This window comes from Microcaecilia unicolor, chromosome 4, assembly GCF_901765095.1.
Source record: "Microcaecilia unicolor chromosome 4, aMicUni1.1, whole genome shotgun sequence".
NCBI classification, from domain to species: domain Eukaryota; kingdom Metazoa; phylum Chordata; class Amphibia; order Gymnophiona; family Siphonopidae; genus Microcaecilia; species Microcaecilia unicolor.
Window position 1 is genome coordinate 36,511,891 of NC_044034.1, and position 18,630 is coordinate 36,530,520.

Consider the following 18,630-nt stretch of genomic DNA (forward strand, 5'->3'; position numbering starts at 1 on the left):
GTGAGCCTGGGAGAAGGACGCCCATCTTCCGATCTGTGTCGAAAGATGGGCGCCCTTCTCTTTCGAAAATAAGCCTGATAGTATACTTTACTAGTCACATATGGAAATTCTATCCACAGTGTATTTTGTTTCCTGCAAGATTTTCAACCCTTTTGACTTAATGCCATATAACATATGCCACCTCTCTACCAATCTGACCTATCATTTTGATATTCTTTTATCCCTGGTATCAGTGTGTCATATTTGTTATCCTAAAAGAACACTCTTTCTTGACACTCTGCATACTTTTACTTGCATAAATCCCAGAGTAATTTTATAAAAGGCTTTTACACGCAAAAATTCCTTTATAAAATTACTCTTAGAGGCCCTTTTACTAAGCTGCGTAGGTGCCTACGCGCACCCAACGTTCGTCAATTTAGAGTTACCACCCAGCTACTGCGTGGCCCTTGCGGTAATTTCATTTTTGACACGTGTCCGCTATGCTCGCTGGAAAATAATTTTTATTTTCTGGTGCGCAGCAGAAACTGGGTGGTAATTGTCATTCTACATGTGTAGATGATTACCACATGGTTAACGCGTGAGACCTTACTGCTAAGTCAATGGCTGGCGGTAAGGTGTCAGACCTAAAATGGACGCGCACCAATTTTGATTTTGCCACATATCCATTTTTGGCAAAAAAAATTTAAAAGGGCATTTTTTAAAAGGTGCGCTGAAAAATGGATCTGCGCACGCCCAAAACACGTGCCTACACTACCGCAGGCCATTTTTCAGTGCACCTTAGTAATAGGACCCCTTAATGTTTAAGAATGTGAAGGCTGTAGTGATAGCACAGAATGTTTCACCCTCTTAAGGTTATAGAAATCCAAACAAGGAAATTACTTCCTTCACACTTGAGAGGTATGTGCTCTCCTTAGTTAAGCTCTCAAAATTTCCAACTGGAACTGTTGGAACATTTTTCACCTCTTCAGCTTTGGCCTTTTTATTAAAATGATCTGGACAAAGCAAATACTTATGCATGAAGCAGGAACAAGATCTCCTCCTCCTTTAACAGATGAAATCTGTTAAACCCCTATGAGAGAAACTACACTGGTTACCACTCAAAGAACGCATCACGTTTAAAGTATGTACCCTAGTACATAAAATCATCCACGGCGAGGCCCCAGCTTACATGTCTGACCTGATTGACCTACCACCCAGGAATGCCAAAAGATCATCTCGCACATTCCTTAATCTCCACTTCCCAAACTGCAAAGGCCTAAAATATAAACTAATGCACGCATCAACCTTTTCCTATATGAGCACGCAATTCTGGAGTGGAGGAGTGGCCTAGTGGTTAGGGTGGTGGACTTTGGTCCTGGGGAACTGAGTTTGATTCCCGGCACAGGCAGCTCCTTGTGACTCTGGGCAAGTCACTTAATCCTCCATTGCCTGCCGCATTGAGCCTGCCATGAGTAGGAAAGCGCAGGGTACAAATGTAACAAAAAAAAAAAAATTGCCACGTAACCTAAAAGCGACCTATGAACTGACCAACTTCCGAAAACTGCTGAAGACCCATCTTTTCGACAAGACATACCACAATGACTAAAACATTTGAAATCCCTACATATATCTAGCAAGCAATGTTAAGAGCACCTCATATTATATGTTTATCATGTTTTCCATTACCATGCAACCCAAAATACTTCTGTAACACTAAATGTCAACTCTCCTCTCATTTCCACTATCCACGATATATTGTAAGCCACATTGAGCCTGCAAAGAGGTGGGATACAAATGCAATAAATAAATAAAATAAATCTGGACTAGCAACAACCTCGAGTCCTACAAATGATCCAAAAATGCTGCACAAGGACCCTAGTCTGTGAATATTAAAATGTCCAACCACTAAACAAAGAAGGAAGGAATCAGAGAGAAGACCTGCAAGCTCAAAGGAGAACAAATTCAGATAGTGGACGATAATATTCCCAAGCTACTGGAACGATGTAACTTTACAAGTACTTAACCTTTCTAATTTGTCCATCCTCACTAATTCAAGGGGCAGCTGCCACATGCTAATACCATTTGTTAAATCCTCTATGCTTGTTTCACTATCAAAGCGACATCTATATAGCCCTGTTTATGTTAAAAGCCCCCCCCAACCCCCCCCACAACTCACCTCCTTGGTTTTAGCCATTTTAGTATTTTTGGCAATTTTGTTTCTATTTCAATATTTTAAAGCCAGAGACAAAATGATTTGCTTACTTACAGATTATCTTAAATTTTCCTACATGCTTGATAAAAATATTAACTTTACCATATCATACACCTTCCTTATACTCAATTTTCAAAAATGTCATTATTACACAGTACTAAAATCAAGATGCTCAAGCTGCAATAGGAAATATCACATCACATCACATACCTCCAAATAGACCAGCTACAGTAGAGTGCTCATTATGGAAATGGGAAGCATTAGGATAAGCTTGAAGACCAGAAAAGGTTTCCGACAAGATATCAAGAAGTAATAACAGAAAAGGAATGAAAGAAAGTGTTAAAGTAAAAAAAAAGAATCAAGCTACACAATTTTCTTATATTTGTAATGAAACATCTAAAACTGTTATTAAAATAAAAAAAAAGGCCTTTACGTTAGACATGTAATATAAAATGGGCAATTTTATAAAGCATTTTCCACATTTTAAGCCTGCTGTATGTACAGAAAAAAGTCTTTTACAAAATTGAACCAGACATATACACAGATTAGTAAGTGCATGGAAAGAATGTACCTACTTTTTCATGCCACCTACACTTAGCCATTCCCAAGGGGTAATATGGGCAGAGCAGAGGAAGAGCTGGGAAGTACATACATTATACAAGATTATGTGGGTACACATGTAGTGTACATGTATACATTTTCATCTTTTTTTGAAGCAGTTTCAAATGTGCGTGGGCATTTACACACTTCTGGGGCTGGTTCTGAGCAACATATTATTAAAAAAAGGCACACAGGTACCTATGCTGCCTTTATAATAGAAAGGAGTAGTGAAGGGGCATAGGACAACCAATCCAACCAGGACTCCAGAGGTAGATGGGTAAAAATATATAGTTATTATCAAAGACCAGATACAATGTACTCGACATGGTCCCATGTTTCGGCAATGATATACCTGTTTCAGGAGTCATCTCGACACTATATATTTTTAACCATCTATCTCTGGAGTACATTGTATCTGGTCGTTGATAATAACTAATGTTAGCGCATGCTAATTTTAAATGTTCGCTAAAAATGCTAGCGCTCCTACAGCGCGGTTTAGTAAACAGGGCCCTAAATATTTTTATCTATATTGAACGAGAGGACATGAAATGAGATTGAAGGGGGGCAGACTCAAGAAAAATGTCAGGAAGTATTTTTTCACGGAGAGAGTAGTGGATGCTTGGAATGCCCTCCTGCGGGAGGTGGTGGAAATAAAAACGGTAACGGAATTCAAACATGCATGGGATAAACATAAAGGAATCCTGCTCAGAAGGAGTGGATCCTAAGGAGCTTAGACGAGATTGGGTGGCAAAGCCGGTGGCGGGAGACGGAGATGGTGCTGGGCAGACTTATACGGTCTGTGCCAGAGCCGATGGTGGGAGGCGGGACTGGTGGTTTGGAGGTGGGGATAGTGCTGGGCAGACTTATACAGTCTGTGCCCGGAAAAGGACAGGTACAAATCAAGGTAGCACATGTGAGTTTATCTTGTTGGGCAGACTGGATGGACCGTGCAGGTCTTTTTCTGCCGTCATCTACTATGGTACTATGTTACTATTGGCAGGTTAAATTTGTACTTATATTGAGATAATGGTTCACAAGGAAATAAATCATAATTGATGTTCACTTGAATAAACCTCATAAATCCCTCTAAGAAAATAAACATTTCTCAAATCAGTCCTGGGCTATCCCCTAGCCAATCTTGCATTCAGAACATCCACCAAGAATATGCATGAGAAAGGATTTCATAACACTGGCAGTGAATGCAAATCCATCTCAAGTATATTCATTATAGTTATTGTAAAGTTATATATTTTTTTTTTGTGTAGTTCATTACTTTGTAAACCATCTTGAGTTAAACTCTAGTTTAAAGAAGGCAATACTTAAGTGCACATAAAACACAACACACTCTGAAAACCAGACTGGCTAGAGAGTACTCCAGGACCAACTTGACAAATGCCATTCTCTCTCTGTTATGCCAGATTTTAAATTGCTGAAATGAAAATCTAAACCCTATTGCATTTTTCTTCTTACATCAGAATTATGATCTAATTTAATATTTATGTGACATAGGGCCCTGATTACTAAGCTGCATTGTAGGCGTGCTAACTTTTTAGCACGCACTAAAAATTAGCATGGGCTATTGCTAGAGACACCCATATATTCCTATGGGTGTCTCTAGCGTTAGCGCACGCTAAAATGTTAGAGCGCCTACAGAGTGGCTTAGTAAACAGGGCCCATAGAAAGACTTGCCTCAATTAAAAGACTGAGATCATCTCAGTATCCATGTTTTTTTTAATGCTCAGCTGCGTTTGTTATGCAGGAGTGCTATCAAATACTTATAAATTTTGAGAAGAAAGTGCAGAAAAACTAAAGGATTTATTGAATAGTACTTTACCAACAAACATTTCATGGCTAGTTGTAAAAGTAGATGTATCTGTAGATACAACAGGAAGAGGGATAGCTTCACTAGGTTTTGTGAGGAAAGGATTTAGGCTTGGAATGGCATCATCAACAGCATCTACAGTAGAAGAGAAGGGATCTGTGCAGACCAAGTAAGAGAAGCATAGAAATGGGAGGACAAAATATTAGATATTAGTAACAGAAAAGAGAGACACATATAAAAACATGCAGAAACGAAAGCAACTTTTTTATTAAGTAATTTAACTGACATTTTCTTTTAAAAACATTTAAAATGGATCTAAATGTGCAGAAAATCTTGCTCTAGCACGAACAGTATCAACTGTTTACTTTTCTTAAATATTCCAATGTGTTTTAACAAAACCAACAGCCTTAACTTTATTTAAGAAAATGATCTTGCACAGTTTGGGCTCCTTTTACAAAGCCACGCTAGTGAATCTGGTGCAGCAAACGCAATGAACCCCATTAGGAATTGAATAGGCTTCTTCATACTAGTGCGGCTTGGTAAAAGGAGCCCTTTATAAATAAAGGCAACAAAAATAACTAAGAGCCATTTACAGTGTGCACAATTCAAAAGATCATATGAATTTTCTCTTTAACTTTCAATATTCCTTGAGATCAACATTCAGGTTAAAATTTTGGTTCTCTTGGTCATAAGATGACACAAATGAACATTTAAAGAAACTCATGACACCTTCAACAAATTACGATCAGAGTTAAAAGGCATATCTAGTACCACTGAGCTTAGAGTTTAGAGGATCATTTAGATCACAAAATAAAAGAGGAGTCTGTAATGCAGGTATCATCAGCTCTTGGTCTAGTAGGTCACATGACGTTAAAATTTGAGATGCAGACAAATGGGGTGGTGTGATAAGGTGCTCTATGTCCCGTTGGTGGCCGTGCCACCCTTCAGACTTACCCTGTTTCTGGGAGTCAGTGTCTGTGCTGGCTCCTGCTTGTCTCTGTGTCTGTGTCTGTCTTAGGTTCTCTCTGGCTCTGTGTGCTGATTGCCCTACTGAACCTCACCTGTGTGGGCTATGCCTCTTCCAAGATGGCTGCCGCCTCTTCGTCTCTGCCAGTATCCAAGATGGCTGCCGCCTCTTCGTCTCTGCCAGTATCCAAGATGGCTGCCGCCTCTTCGTCTCTGCCAGTATCCAAGATGGCTCCCGCTGTTACTTTCTATGGGATGCCTGCTCTGAGTGTCAAGCCTCTGTTTGGTTGCAAGGTGATTGCTGCACCTGTGGCTCTGGTGTTGATGGGCTTTATTAGTCACCTGAAGACTAGAGCCTTTGCCTTTGTATCTACTAACCTCATCTCATTTATGACATCTTATCCAAAGGTCCTGGAGTATAGAGTGCTCTGTACCCAGTGTCAGTGTTTGCTCTGTGTGAGTGTTCTATGTTTGTTTCCAAGGTAAGACTAGTTAGCTTAGGCACCGTCTGGCTTGTTGCCTGTGCATAGCTTTACTAGTTCTCTATGTTTGTTTCTAAGGTATGACTAGTTAGCTTAGGCACCGCCTGGCTTGTTGCCTGTGCATAGCTTTACTAGTGCTCTATGTTTGTTTCCAAGGTAAGACTAGGTAGCTTAGGCACCGTCTGGCTTGTTGCCTGTGTATAGCTTTACTAGTGCTCTATGTTTGTTTCCAAGGTATGACTAGTTAGCTTAGGCACTGACTGGCTTGTGGTCTGTGTATAGCTCTGCTAGTTTCCTATGCTTGTTTCTAGAGTGAGCCTAGCCACCCCTGCTAGCCACTATTCCCAGACTATGTTTGTTCCTTGTGTTAGCTAGCCGTCCTGCTAAGCTATTTCCAAGACCATGTTTGTTCCTTGTGTTAGCTAGCCGTCCTGCTAAGCTATTTCCAAGACCATGTTTGTTCCTTGTGTTAGCTAGCCGTCCTGCTAAGCTATTTCCAAGACCATGTTTGTTCCTCGTGTCAGTTAGCCGTCCTGCTAAGCTATGTCCAAGACCATGTTTGTTCCTCGTGTCAGTTAGCCGTCCTGCTAAGCTATGTCCAAGACCATGTTTGTTCCTCGTGTCAGCTAGCCGTCCTGCTAGCCATTTCCAAGTCTGTGTTTGGTTCTATTGTTAGACTAGCCGCCCTTGCTAGCCACTATTCCAAGATTGTGTTTGTTCCTAGAGTGAGCCTAGCCGCCCTTGCTAGCCACTATTCCAAGACTGTGTTTGTTCTTAGTGTAGACTAGCCAGCTTAGGCCCCGCTGGCTTGTAGCCTGTGTCAAGCCTTGCTAGTCTTCTGCGTTTGGGCCCAGGGCATGACTTGTTAGCTGAGGCACAGCTTAGTTGTTAGCTGGTGTATAGCTTTCCAAGTCTCCTGAGTCTGCTCTGTGTATGTTCTTGTGTATGACTGGTTGGCCTGGGTATAGTGTTTCTATTAGCCCGGGTACAGTCTACTAGTCATTGTGTTGATTCCTGCCGACTGCCAGAACCCGGACAGTTCCTGCTTGTCTGCCTTGCCTTCGCCTAGGTACCAGGGGGCACTCCTGGATCTTCATTCCTGCTGTTCCTGTAAGTCCTACCGGCTGCCAGAACCTGAGGGCTCAACCCGAGGGAGAAGGCAGTCAAGTGTAGGTGAAGCCTAGATCCAGGGTGTTCCAGTTCCGCGGGTTCCGCTCCAGTGTGTTCCAGTCCAGCGGCTTTCACTCCTGTACGTTTCAGTCCAGTGGGGCCACTCCAGTGTGTCCAGTCCAGTGGGCCCCATTCCAGTGCGCACCAGTCCGGTGCGTTCCAGTTCCGAGTGTTCCGGTGTACAACTCCAGTCCGGAGTTCCGGCCCAGTCTTTTCTCCTGTCTACCTGGAGGGTGATTTTGTCTTAAGGACTCACAAACCCCGCGCTCCCGGGGAAGAAGCCTGAAGGTATGCCAAGGTCCTCGAGAGCGCGAGAGGCGCGACACTCTATTAGATAACTCCTTTCATGTAAATGAGAAGTATTCATATTTGATATATTAGAAGTTGGTCAGCTATAAATTTACAAGTTGAGGAGTCCCCCAGGGATTCCCCCTGTCTCTTGTGCTTTATAATAATTTTCTATAGCCTCTTGGGAACATAGTGTATGAGTCTGACATTATATATTCTGCATATTCAAATGATATTAAAATGTTGATCTTTTTGAGAGAAGATCCATTTTTAGCACTCATTGAATAAAATAATTGCTTGCAGTGTATAAAACTGTGGATGCAAGAGAATGGGTTTATGTTAATTTCCAGAAAAATCAATTTGTTTGGGGGAGTTGGCATGGGGAATATAAACCCAAGACCAGCAGCTGAGATGGTGGTCCTACCTTTAAAGGCCGCACAGGACCTTTGGGTAACACAACATATATACAGCATGGAAACCTACTACAGGTTATGAATGGTAAAATAATGATGGCCATTTCTTGATAAAAAAGATTAACTGTGATGCATGTGATGGTAACAGATGCGTTGACCAGAATTGCACACAGTATTCAAGGTACAGTCGCACCATGGAGCGATACAAAGGCATTATAACATCCTATTTTTGTTTTCCATTCCTTTCCTAATAATACCTAACATTCTATTTGCTTTTCTTAACTACCACCGCACACTGAGCAGAGGGTTTCAACGTATCATCAATGACGACACCACGATCTCTTTCCTGGTTGGTGACTCCTAATGTGGAACTTTGCATCACATAACTATAGTTCTGGTTCCTCTTTCCCACATGCATCACTTTGCACTTGCTCACATTAAATGTCATCTGCCATTTGGATGCCTAGTCTCCCAATCTCATAAGGTCCTCTTGCACTTTTTCACAACTTTGAAAAACGTTGTGTCGTCAGCAAATGTAATCACCTCACTAGTTACTCCCATCTCTAGATCATTTATAAATATGTTATAAAGCAGTGGTCCCAGCACAGACCCCTCTCTGGGGAACCCCAATATCTACCCTTCACCATTGAGAATACTGAACATTTAACCCTAATCCCTGTTTTATATCTTTTAACCAGTTTTTAATCCACAACAGAACACTACAGAACACTACCTCCTATCCCATCCATGACTCTCCAATTTCCTCTGAAGTACTTTGTCAAATGCCTTTTGAAAATCCAGATACATAATATCATCCGGCTCACCTTTATCCACATGTTCGTTCACTCCTTCAAAGAAATGTAGTAGATTGGTAAGGCAAGATTTCCCTTGGAAGAAGTTACCAAGACGTCTCCCCAATGACCCTAAAGGTTCCATCAGAGAACACAAACTCATGCAGCCTACAACCTAAGCAACTAAGCCAGTCAGCAGCTCATATTTATCAGTTACTGATAATTGATGCTGAAGAAAGGTTTTGTACTGAAAAAGTGTTTTTTTGTATTATTTATATTTACAATAAAAAAAAGGTGCAACCAAAGCATGAAAAGAAAAACACTACCTAAAATAAAATAGAATATACTTAGTTTCATAGTTTATAATGATGTTGCTATTGCATTCCAAAACTAGTTATTCCGAACAAATGTTCTCATGTAGTACTGACATCGTATGTAATTCTAGTCCACATTTTGCAAAATGTGTATATCAAACCTGTAGGAAAATGCTGATGCAGAATGGCACAAGCCTGCTTTTGTCAGTGAAAATTAGGCCCACATAGGCTGTGAATTGCTTTCCAGAGGCCTCTCATCTGTTTTTCTTATCTGACATGCCTAGCCTAATAATTAGTGCAGCGGCCTGAGAACCAGGGGAACTGGGTTTGATTTCCACTGCAGCTAATTGTGACTCTGGGCAACTCACTTAACCTTCCATTGCCCCAGGTACAAAATACGTATCTCTGTGTAATACGTAAACTACTTTGACTGTAACCACAGAAATCCCATCCTCTTTCCAGAAGTGTAGCCAGGTTCAGGCATTGGGGGGGGGGGGGGGGGGGGGAGCGGGGGGAGAGCAGAGAGTGGACTGCTGACAGTGCCAGTGTCTATTTTTCAAGTGACAGATTGTGTGAAAAATAGGCGCCGGCAGAAGTCCATTTGGGGGAGCAGTAACTCCCCTAGCGACCCACCTAGCTATGCCTCTGCCCCCTTTCCTTTTGTTTCTGAATCTCCATGCTACAGCCAGAGCCCTTCATCCTCCCTTATCAGTTAGTAACTGAGGAAGAGAAAAATTCCTTTGTCTGTGTACGTGCATTTGTTATCCAGGTCAGGTTCTGCATACATGTGCATGTTCAAACTGGTCACCCTGGTCAGGTCCTGCCCCACCTGTGCTGGGCGGAGTGTCAATATAACTACGTTATGCACTAGTATTTTTTAGGAGAATTTATTTAGAGCTTTCTTTTCTTTTTCTTTTTGCTCTGGTATTCCATCTTTGAGCACTGTGGAGATATAGCCGCACGTCTCTGCAGACCAGACCCTTCTCTGCCCCCTGCCCATGCACGGGAGGTTAGAGATTGCCATGAATACCGTTCATCTGTAACCAGAAGTAGTATGAGCTGATTATTCTGTAGCATCATAATAAAGTTATCTATTGTATCCTATTTCCTGGGTGAATGTGTGAGTTTGATGTCTATGCACATTTGTCATCCAAAATACAAAAGAACTCACAATGTACCAGCAGGAGTCACTGCTGTTCTAGATCAAATTACTACTACTACTTAACATTTCTAGAGCGCTACTAGGGTTAGGCAGCGCTGTACAAATTAACAAAGAAGGACGGTCCCTGCTCAAAGGAGCTTACAATCTAAAGGACGAAATGTCAAGTTAGGGCAGTCTAGATTTCCTGAGTAGAGGTGTAGTGGTTAGGTGCCGAAGGCGACATTGAAGAGGTGGGCAACTAGTCAAACTGTAATCACATTCAACATCAGGGAAAGTACTATAACTAAACATTTCAAATATTAACATTTTCACTTTTGTATACAATTAAGGCAACAGAAAAAACTCACTTAAGCTGTTTATAGACAGAGGATATGCTTATATTTTTTCCTCATTTGCATGTCTAATACTCACACTTCAAAACACTGAAATTAACTAAGACAAATACAAAAGCACTACTTTCTCAATGAGACTAATCATAAACTGAGACTTCAGGAAAGCTACCTTTATTAAGATTAGAGACGCCTCAAGAAGTCGTTAGCTGGATGAGATCATCACAGAACGGAAGTAGTGGGCAAAACTACAACAAACCTTGTTTGGAAGTAAATAAAAGTAAGAAGTTACTCTGACCTCTAACGGTGAACAAATTAATGGAAATGCTACTAAAACAGAGAATAGTGCAGTTTATGGAATCTAGCCAATTATAAGATCTGTAGCAGCATAGTTTAGAGTAGGTCATGCTACACAAATGGAATATTTATCATTGGGTGAGCAGAAAGTTGAATCAGGGGAGAGCGCTAGATTTGGCACCCTTTGATTTCAGTTATTTATTTATTATTTGTTACATTTGTACCCCGCGCTTTCCCACTCATGGCAGGCTCAATGCGGCTTACATGGGGCAATGGAGGGTTAAGTGACTTGCCCAGAGTCACAAGGAGCTGCCTGTGCCTGGCCCTTGCAGATCATCAATGTGGCCGCGCAGGCTTCTGCTTCTGTGAGTCTGACGTCCTGCACGTACGTGCAGGACGTCAGACTCACAGAAACAGAAGCCTGCGCAGCCTTCTACATGGAATGTTGCTAGTGGAATAGCAACATTCCATGTAGAATCTCCAATAGTATCTATTTTATTTTTGTTACATTTGTACCCCGCACTTTCCCACTCATGGCAGGCTCAATGCGGCTTACATGGGGCAATGGAGGGTTAAGTGACTTGCCCAGAGTCACAAGGAGCTGCCCGTGCCTGAAGTGGGAATCGAACTCAGTTCCTCAGTTCCCCAGGACCAAAGTCCACCACCTGAACCACTAGGCCACTCCTCCTAAGTTTGTTAAGTTAGGCAACTTAACAAACCAAGAGCTCTTGGTATGGGTCCTAAAGTGACTGAGTTGGGAAATTCATTTACGACTACCGTTTGCCATCTCTTACTCAACTAGTTTCTATGAGTAAAGAAGTATTTCTAGTGGTGTGCTATAGCAATCAGTCCCTAGCCCAGTTCTTTTTAATAATTTTGCAAGCAATACAGCAGAAGGGGTATCAGGGAACGTCTGCATCTCTGTGGATAACATTTGCAACAAAGGGGACTTCCGGTATGCAGATGGAATAGGACACTGGAGAGGGGAGCTCCAACCCACCCCTTGCAAAACTGTATCTTTTCTTGAGAACTTCCAACAACTTTGGGCAAAACCTAGCAGTGGCAGAGACGTGACAGAAACATTGAAATTCCGGTCTTCCTGGACTTTGGTACTGTGAAAGGTCAGCAAAATTGGTGTATAAAGATGCAAAGATGGCAGCGGAAGGACAGAGTTTTGGCAGTATCTACCGAAGACTTTGCACAGGAGATCTCATGTTCAGTTTTGGCAGCTTTCAAATTCAAACTCAATAAGCTCCAGTTGGCTATGAATGAGATTCATGAAGGATTTGACACTTACTCCAGATACTGAAGAGAGGCAAAAGCCCTGATCTCCTTCCAGGAAGATACTGACGTGCATATGCAGGTGCAACTGGCCAGCTTTCAAACAGAAAATAAAAAGCTGCTCAACCAGATTGAGGACTGAAATGCAACAGGCTCAACAATATTCATCTGACTGGAGTTGGTCGAAGATACAGAGCTGGCACCCCTATTTGAGCAATGGCTTCCAGAGAAACTGGGCCTGATATGTGAGGAAACCCGTGTGCAGTGTGATCATGTGCATAGTAAAGGAGCAAGAGGTGAACTCAAGGCTGGTTATCATCTGAATTCTAAATTGGGCTAAGGAGTACCCATTGGGATCTTACAGACATTCTACAGCTGATCCAGTGGCGTAGCCAAGGGTGGGCTTGGGTGGGCCCAGGCCCATCCACTTTGAGCTCACGCCCACCAGTAGCAGCACACCTATGATGTGGCCGGCAGAGATTCCCAAGCTGAAAACTCCCAACAACTGTCCCTCCTGCATACCTTATAAATAGCAGATCTTCGCCTGCAGGAAGCAGCAACTGATACTTACTGCTTACACTGGCCCCACAGCCTTCCCTCTGACGTATTCCCGCCTATGCGGAAACAGGAAGCTGCATCAGTGGGAAGGATGTGGGGCCTACATGAGTAGTGTGTATTAGTTGCTCCTCACTGAAAATCTGAAATTTAAAAGGTGTGCAAGAGAGGAGGGATATTTGAGAGATCATATGGCATGCAGGCAAGAGGAGAGACCAGATCACCTATGAGATGGGATGGGGTTCTTCTGCCCACCCATATTGGGCCCAGGCCCACCCAGAATTGGGTGTCTGGCTACGCCCCTGAGCTGATCTACGATGACATGAAACTATTCAGCACAGGTGGTGCAGATGTGGCGAAAAATGGCACTATTTTTTTTGCAGAGCTGCGAGAAAATAAGATATTATTGATTATGTGTGTGATGTTCTGATCTGCCTAGAGTTGTAGGGTAGTGAACAGTATAAAATTTTTAAATAAATACTGTTCTATTTGCCATATCTGATACAATGGCCATGTTCTTTTCCTTCCTAACGGAAAAAAAAACAAAAACAGTGGAGATGACCAAACAACCACACTATTGGGCTTTGCAGCTATAGGAAGTCATTCAGCAGTTATGAACTACAAAATTTAAAATAAAATAAAGAAAAGAAAGAATGCATTTTAAAGCAGAGTTCACGAATGCAACTGTTCCCTGTGGGAATATGGACTGCAGCACCCATTCCCACTAGTACTTTAATGGAATAAATTTCCTTGTGGTGGTTAGCTTGTAGATAACTAAAGATGTTCTGGAACCTCTCCACCAGGCTTATTTCACATTCATGGTCTTTTGCTTATGTTCATCAATATGGGCTCCTGATGCAGGCAGAAGTGAGGAGGAGTGGCCTAATGGGTGAGGAGGAGTGGCCTAATGGTTAGTGCAGCGGGCTTTGATCTTGGCAACCTGGGTTCAATTTCCACTGCAGCTCCTTGTGACCTTGGGCAAGTCACTTAACCCTCCATTGCCCCAGGTAAAAAAAAAAAGAAGATTGTGAGCCCTCTAGGAACAGAGAAAGTACCTGCATATATAATGTGTACAGTGCTGCGTACATCTAGTAGCGCTACAGAAATGATTAGTAGTAGTAGTAGAAACGTGGTCCGTGTCGAGTCCTATGACGCGGTCATTTTAAATAAAGGCCATTTTATGTTTGGAGCAACTAATAATATGATTGTTTGGTTATCTCCGTTGTTTTTTTCCATTTGGATTCTTTAGTGGAGATTCTTTCTTCTTCCCCCTTTCTTTTGGTGTCTCCTTCTTGCTAGCCCAGTTGAAGTGTGGGGTTTTCTAGACCTTCTAAATCAACAGGAGAACCCAGACTAAGGCAGGTTAGCTAAGAGGAATCTTAGAGCTGCACAAGTGGATCACTGAACAAAGGCTGGTGAAAAACTTTTAACTAGCATGATTGAGGTGATACTGAACAAAGAGAAAGAATTGTGCACTGGAATCCTCAAGTCCTTTGTTTTTGTGCATAGCAGCAGTTATCAGTAGATTAAAAAAAAATGCTTACAAGAGTCTGGTTTATAACTGTTACTGACACAATCTCTGAAACCAGCCGCACCCAGGTCCAGGTCCCAATGATGCATGCTGTATGGACCTTTGCACTATAATTGCACTTCTTTGCTATTGGGCATGGAGCTGTTGGTTGTACTACTAAAGATATTAATATGTTTGAGTAGGGGTGAGGGTGTGTTATTCATTGGAGATGTCCTGGGGAGGGGGTGGAGTACTGAGTGAGGGATGGGAGAGAGACAGTGTGATTTTGAGGCCTAGGAAGAGGGGCCAAAGGGAAGATAGGTCTGAGGATACAGGGGGTATGTAAATAACTGGTTGCCTGAATGGGGTTAACGGGCAAGTATGGAGGAGATGCATGCTACAATGGGATCAGAGGGGGGAGAATAGGGAGGGAAGGGTAGGAGAGGGCAATAAGGAAGGAAGGGGAGGGAGAGAGACAGGGTACAAAATAAGGACTGGAAAGAACATCAAAAGGTGCGAAGAGTGCCTAGGCCGGGGTGTACTCTGTGAATAGATATATGGAGAAAAATCTGCAGAAATACTTACCTTTATCATACCAGAGGATAGTGCAGGTTAATCATGCCACACTGATTAGTTACTGATATATACTCCGTGATTAAAAGGAAGAAATTATTTATGATGTTCAAAAAATAAAAGGTGTACATAGTATTTTAGCTGGAAACACAACTCATCGACAAAGCGTATGAGAAGCTACAAACGGAGCCACTGTGTTTATTCCTCCTTTAATAGACAAGAATGTGAGGTGGCTATTTTAATTCATAAACAGCTACCATTTGAGCTGGAGATCCAAGTGGAGACAAGAAGGGACATTATGTGTTTATGGTAGGCAAGCAATTTAGGTGGAGGGTCCTTTTAGGGAATGTTTATCTTTTGAAAAAAAAACCTTCTGAATATACATACAGGGCATAATCACCGTGGCACTGAAGTTCCTGGGAAGTTCCCAAATTTTGCTAGGTAGAGACTAATTTAGTGGTAACTGAGGTAGGGTTTGTAAAACTCCTAAAGCAGAGGCCAAAGCTTCAAGCAGCAAGGGAGTACTCTTGCTGATGCACCAGTTGGGCCTAATCGACAGATGGAGAACTCTCCACCCAGATGAATGTGATTATACATTTTATTGTCACTCACATCAGAGTTACTCCTATATAGACTACTGGCTACTGTTAGAGGCACAATTCCCCCAGATTTGGAATTCATTACCAAATGTCAGCAATTATTCAGCAATATTATCAATGGTTGTACGGTAGGGGGGGAGAATGTAGACAGAATAATAATTTCTGTGAGGGGCTATAAATGGTTGGGCCTCTCAAAGGAACAGCTGGCAAATCTTTGTAGCAATCCTGGCTTTGAAGCTTGAAAAAGCGGCAGGGTTTGATGGATTGCGTTCAAAGTTCTACCAGCTTTTGGGCTTTCTTGCAGTAAGATCTCTTAAAGGATTTTATCAGGATGTCTCCCAGGTGGGTGGTTTTCAGCTAATATGAGACAAGCCTTGATCATACTATTGCACGAGCAGGTAGGACCCGCTTTAGGTGGAGTCATATTGTCTGATCTCACTCAAATTTTAAGATCTTGTCCCTTGGTTTTGGCATCTAGATTGGGAACGGTGGTACCCACTCTGGTGCACAAGGACCAAACTAGGTTTCCTTAGAGATGGAGTGGGATTCAAAATATTTGTCAGCTATTAGAGCTTTGTGCAAAAAGAGGGAGTAGTGCTGATCCTGGATGTAGAAAAAGCGCTTGACAAAGTGAACTGTGTGATAAGGCAGGTAAACATGATCCTAGACAGAAGCAGCCAACCCTAGAACTACCGTACCCAGAATCCCTTGGGAGACTGAAAGAGAGGGGTGGACCCAAAAACTTGGAAGGGACCTGTTAAAACCGGAACTGGTGCACGCCATTACGGTACTATGTAAGCCACACTGAGCCTGCAAATAGCTGGGAAAATGTGGGATACAAATGTAACAAATAAAATAAAATAAATAAATAAAATAAAATAACCTTAGCAGGAATGGAAGGAACTCCAGGAAATGGGGGCCAGTTACTCTAGCTACCAGCAGAGGGAGCTGCAATCAAGAAGCTCAATTTCCGTGGTTGCGGAATCAATATATAATGCCTCCCAGCTGTGAGGAGGAGAGGGTGGATCTCCTGAAAGCTCCCAGAAGTGTGGGAGAGGAGAAAGGCTGTGGAGAGCTAACGGAACCTATGGAGTATGTGGAGGAGGAAAAGGACTTGCCTCCAGAACGCCTTTGCTTAGAGGAGCAAGCCGGCATGGACTGGGAAAATACAAAAGCCAACCTTGCCAGCACTTAAAGGCAGTTGTGGGAGGCCACAGGAGTTTGTTACTGTGGAGTAGGAGGTGAACTGCCAGCCCTGCTTGCTGCAGGGCTGCTGGAGTGCAACAGGAGAAAAGGTGATGTGCTCATGTTTTTTTTTTTTTTACTTGAGCTTTTGAACTGAACTTTACTTGAGTTGTTGAACTGACTTTACTTAAGTTTGGGAGCTGAACTTTAATTGAACCTTTGAACTGAAGGGAGGGGTTGGTGGTTGATTATGTTTTGTGGAACTGGTGCTGCATTAAAAGGTTTTTTTTTGTTTGTTTGAACCGAGTCTGGAGTAAGGGGTGGTGCTGCACCAGAACCCTGTGCCCTGAACGGGGGGGCTTTTGGTTACAACCCCAAACACAGAATTGGAGGACCCCTTTACAACTGGAATTACAATGATATGAAAAAAAAATCCCCCCCTCAATTTCCCCTATTATTGCATACTAGTAAAAGAGGCCCGTTTCAGAGGAAATGAAACGGGCGCTAGCAAGGTTTTCGTCGCCAACACCCCCCCCCCCCCCGGCCAACCCCTTCATTGTTCTGCCGTTGCTCCGCCCCCAACATCATGATGTTTGACGCAAGGGCGGGGCCCTGAACGATTTCCCACCCCCCACCCCGCCTCCCTGCCTCCCGCCCTGCCAACCCCTTCGTTGTTCTGCCATTGCTCCGCCCTCGAGGGCGGGGCCTGGAGCGATTTTGGTGGCTTCACCACCACGAACCTTCGAACCTTTTTGAAGGAAGTCAGGGCTTGGCTTCAGTGACGTCAGTGTCCTCAGAACGTTGAGGGTGAGTTTTATTATAGTAGATATGTCACACTAAATAGTTCTTCTACTCTAAACAAACTTTAATATTAGATAAAAGGAACTTGAGTAAATATATAACACAGTTGTTAAATTATTACTTCATTTATTTAAAGAACAAAGCTATGGAACACCCATATCACCCATGTGAAAAAGAAACTGCCCTCTTCGTTAAACTCAATTAAACACATTTAAATAATTAGATTCTGCCAATTGAACACAGCCAGCCCTGTTGAATCTAAGCCTCACTATGAGAGTGAAGTAGTTACCACAAACTTTCTACAAGAATGTTATGCCACAATCAAAGGAAATTCCAGAAGAGATGCAAAAAAAAAGTTGTAAAAGTATATGTCTGGAAAAGGTTACAAAGTCATTAAAGTCCAAATGGAGAAGACTTGTGATGAACCTTCCTAGGAGTGACCAGCATACCAAAATTATTCCAAAGACACACCACCACCAGTGGAGGAGTGGCCTAGTGGTTAGAGTGGTGGACTTTGGTCCTGGGGAACTGGGTTCGATTCCCACTGCAGGCACAGGCAGCTCCTTGTGACTCTGGGCAAGTCACTTAACCCTCCGTTGCCCCAGGTACAAATAAGTACCTGTATATACCGTGTTTCCCCGAAAATAAGACAGTGTCTTATATTAATTTTTGCTCCCAAAGACGTACTAGGTCTTATTTTCAGGGGATGTCTTATTTTCGGCGAAACACGGTACAAGCCATACCCAAATGCACCACACTAGAGAACCAAACGATTACACATACAAAAAAAAAAAAATCCCAACGATGGCCCCTGATAGAGGAAGAACGAGGAAAAGAATGCGTTGCTTTGTGTTATAGACGTCCGGCTCTCACAAGGACACAAAAAAACAACCTCCCCTAATAAACCACAACACAGTACCATATCGCCATCATTACCTTCACACTAATGGGAACTGGGCTGGGTGGCTAGTTGCCAAATAGTGAGCTTCTGGTGGGAGAGAGTGGGCACCCATCGGGGCCAAACAAAAACTTTGCTAGGTCTTACTTTCGGGGGAGGCCTTATATTTAGCAATTCAGCAAAACCTCTACTAGGTCTTATTTTCAGGGGATGTCTTATTTTCGGGGAAACAGGGTAATATGTAAGCCGCGTTGAGCCTGCCATGAGTGGGAAAGCGTGGAATGTTGCTACTATTGGAGATTCTAGATGGAATGTTGCTACTATTGGAGATTCTGTTGCTACTATTTGAGATTCTACATGGAATGTTAATGTTGCTATTCCACCAGCAACATTCCATGTAGAA

The 18,630-nt window shown here is 42.6% G+C and overlaps 1 protein-coding gene across 7 annotated transcripts in view; it reads right to left on the reverse strand.

Moving 5' to 3' along the window:
- PICALM (phosphatidylinositol binding clathrin assembly protein) overlaps positions 1-18,630 on the reverse strand; it is a 224,713-nt gene that overhangs the window by 59,715 nt on the left and 146,368 nt on the right. For 3 of the 7 annotated variants that reach the window (XM_030200139.1, XM_030200140.1, XM_030200138.1), the window contains exons 13-14: positions 4,626-4,769; positions 2,402-2,461 (exon numbers count right to left, since the gene is read on the reverse strand). The exons of 2 other annotated variants lie outside the window; for them this stretch is intronic. In XM_030200139.1, the coding sequence (XP_030055999.1) occupies positions 2,402-2,461; positions 4,626-4,769 (204 nt within the window). Of the gene's footprint in view, positions 1-2,401; positions 2,483-4,625; positions 4,770-18,630 lie in introns of all 7 variants that reach the window. 2 more of the 7 variants (XM_030200142.1, XM_030200141.1) reach the window with 2 other exon arrangements.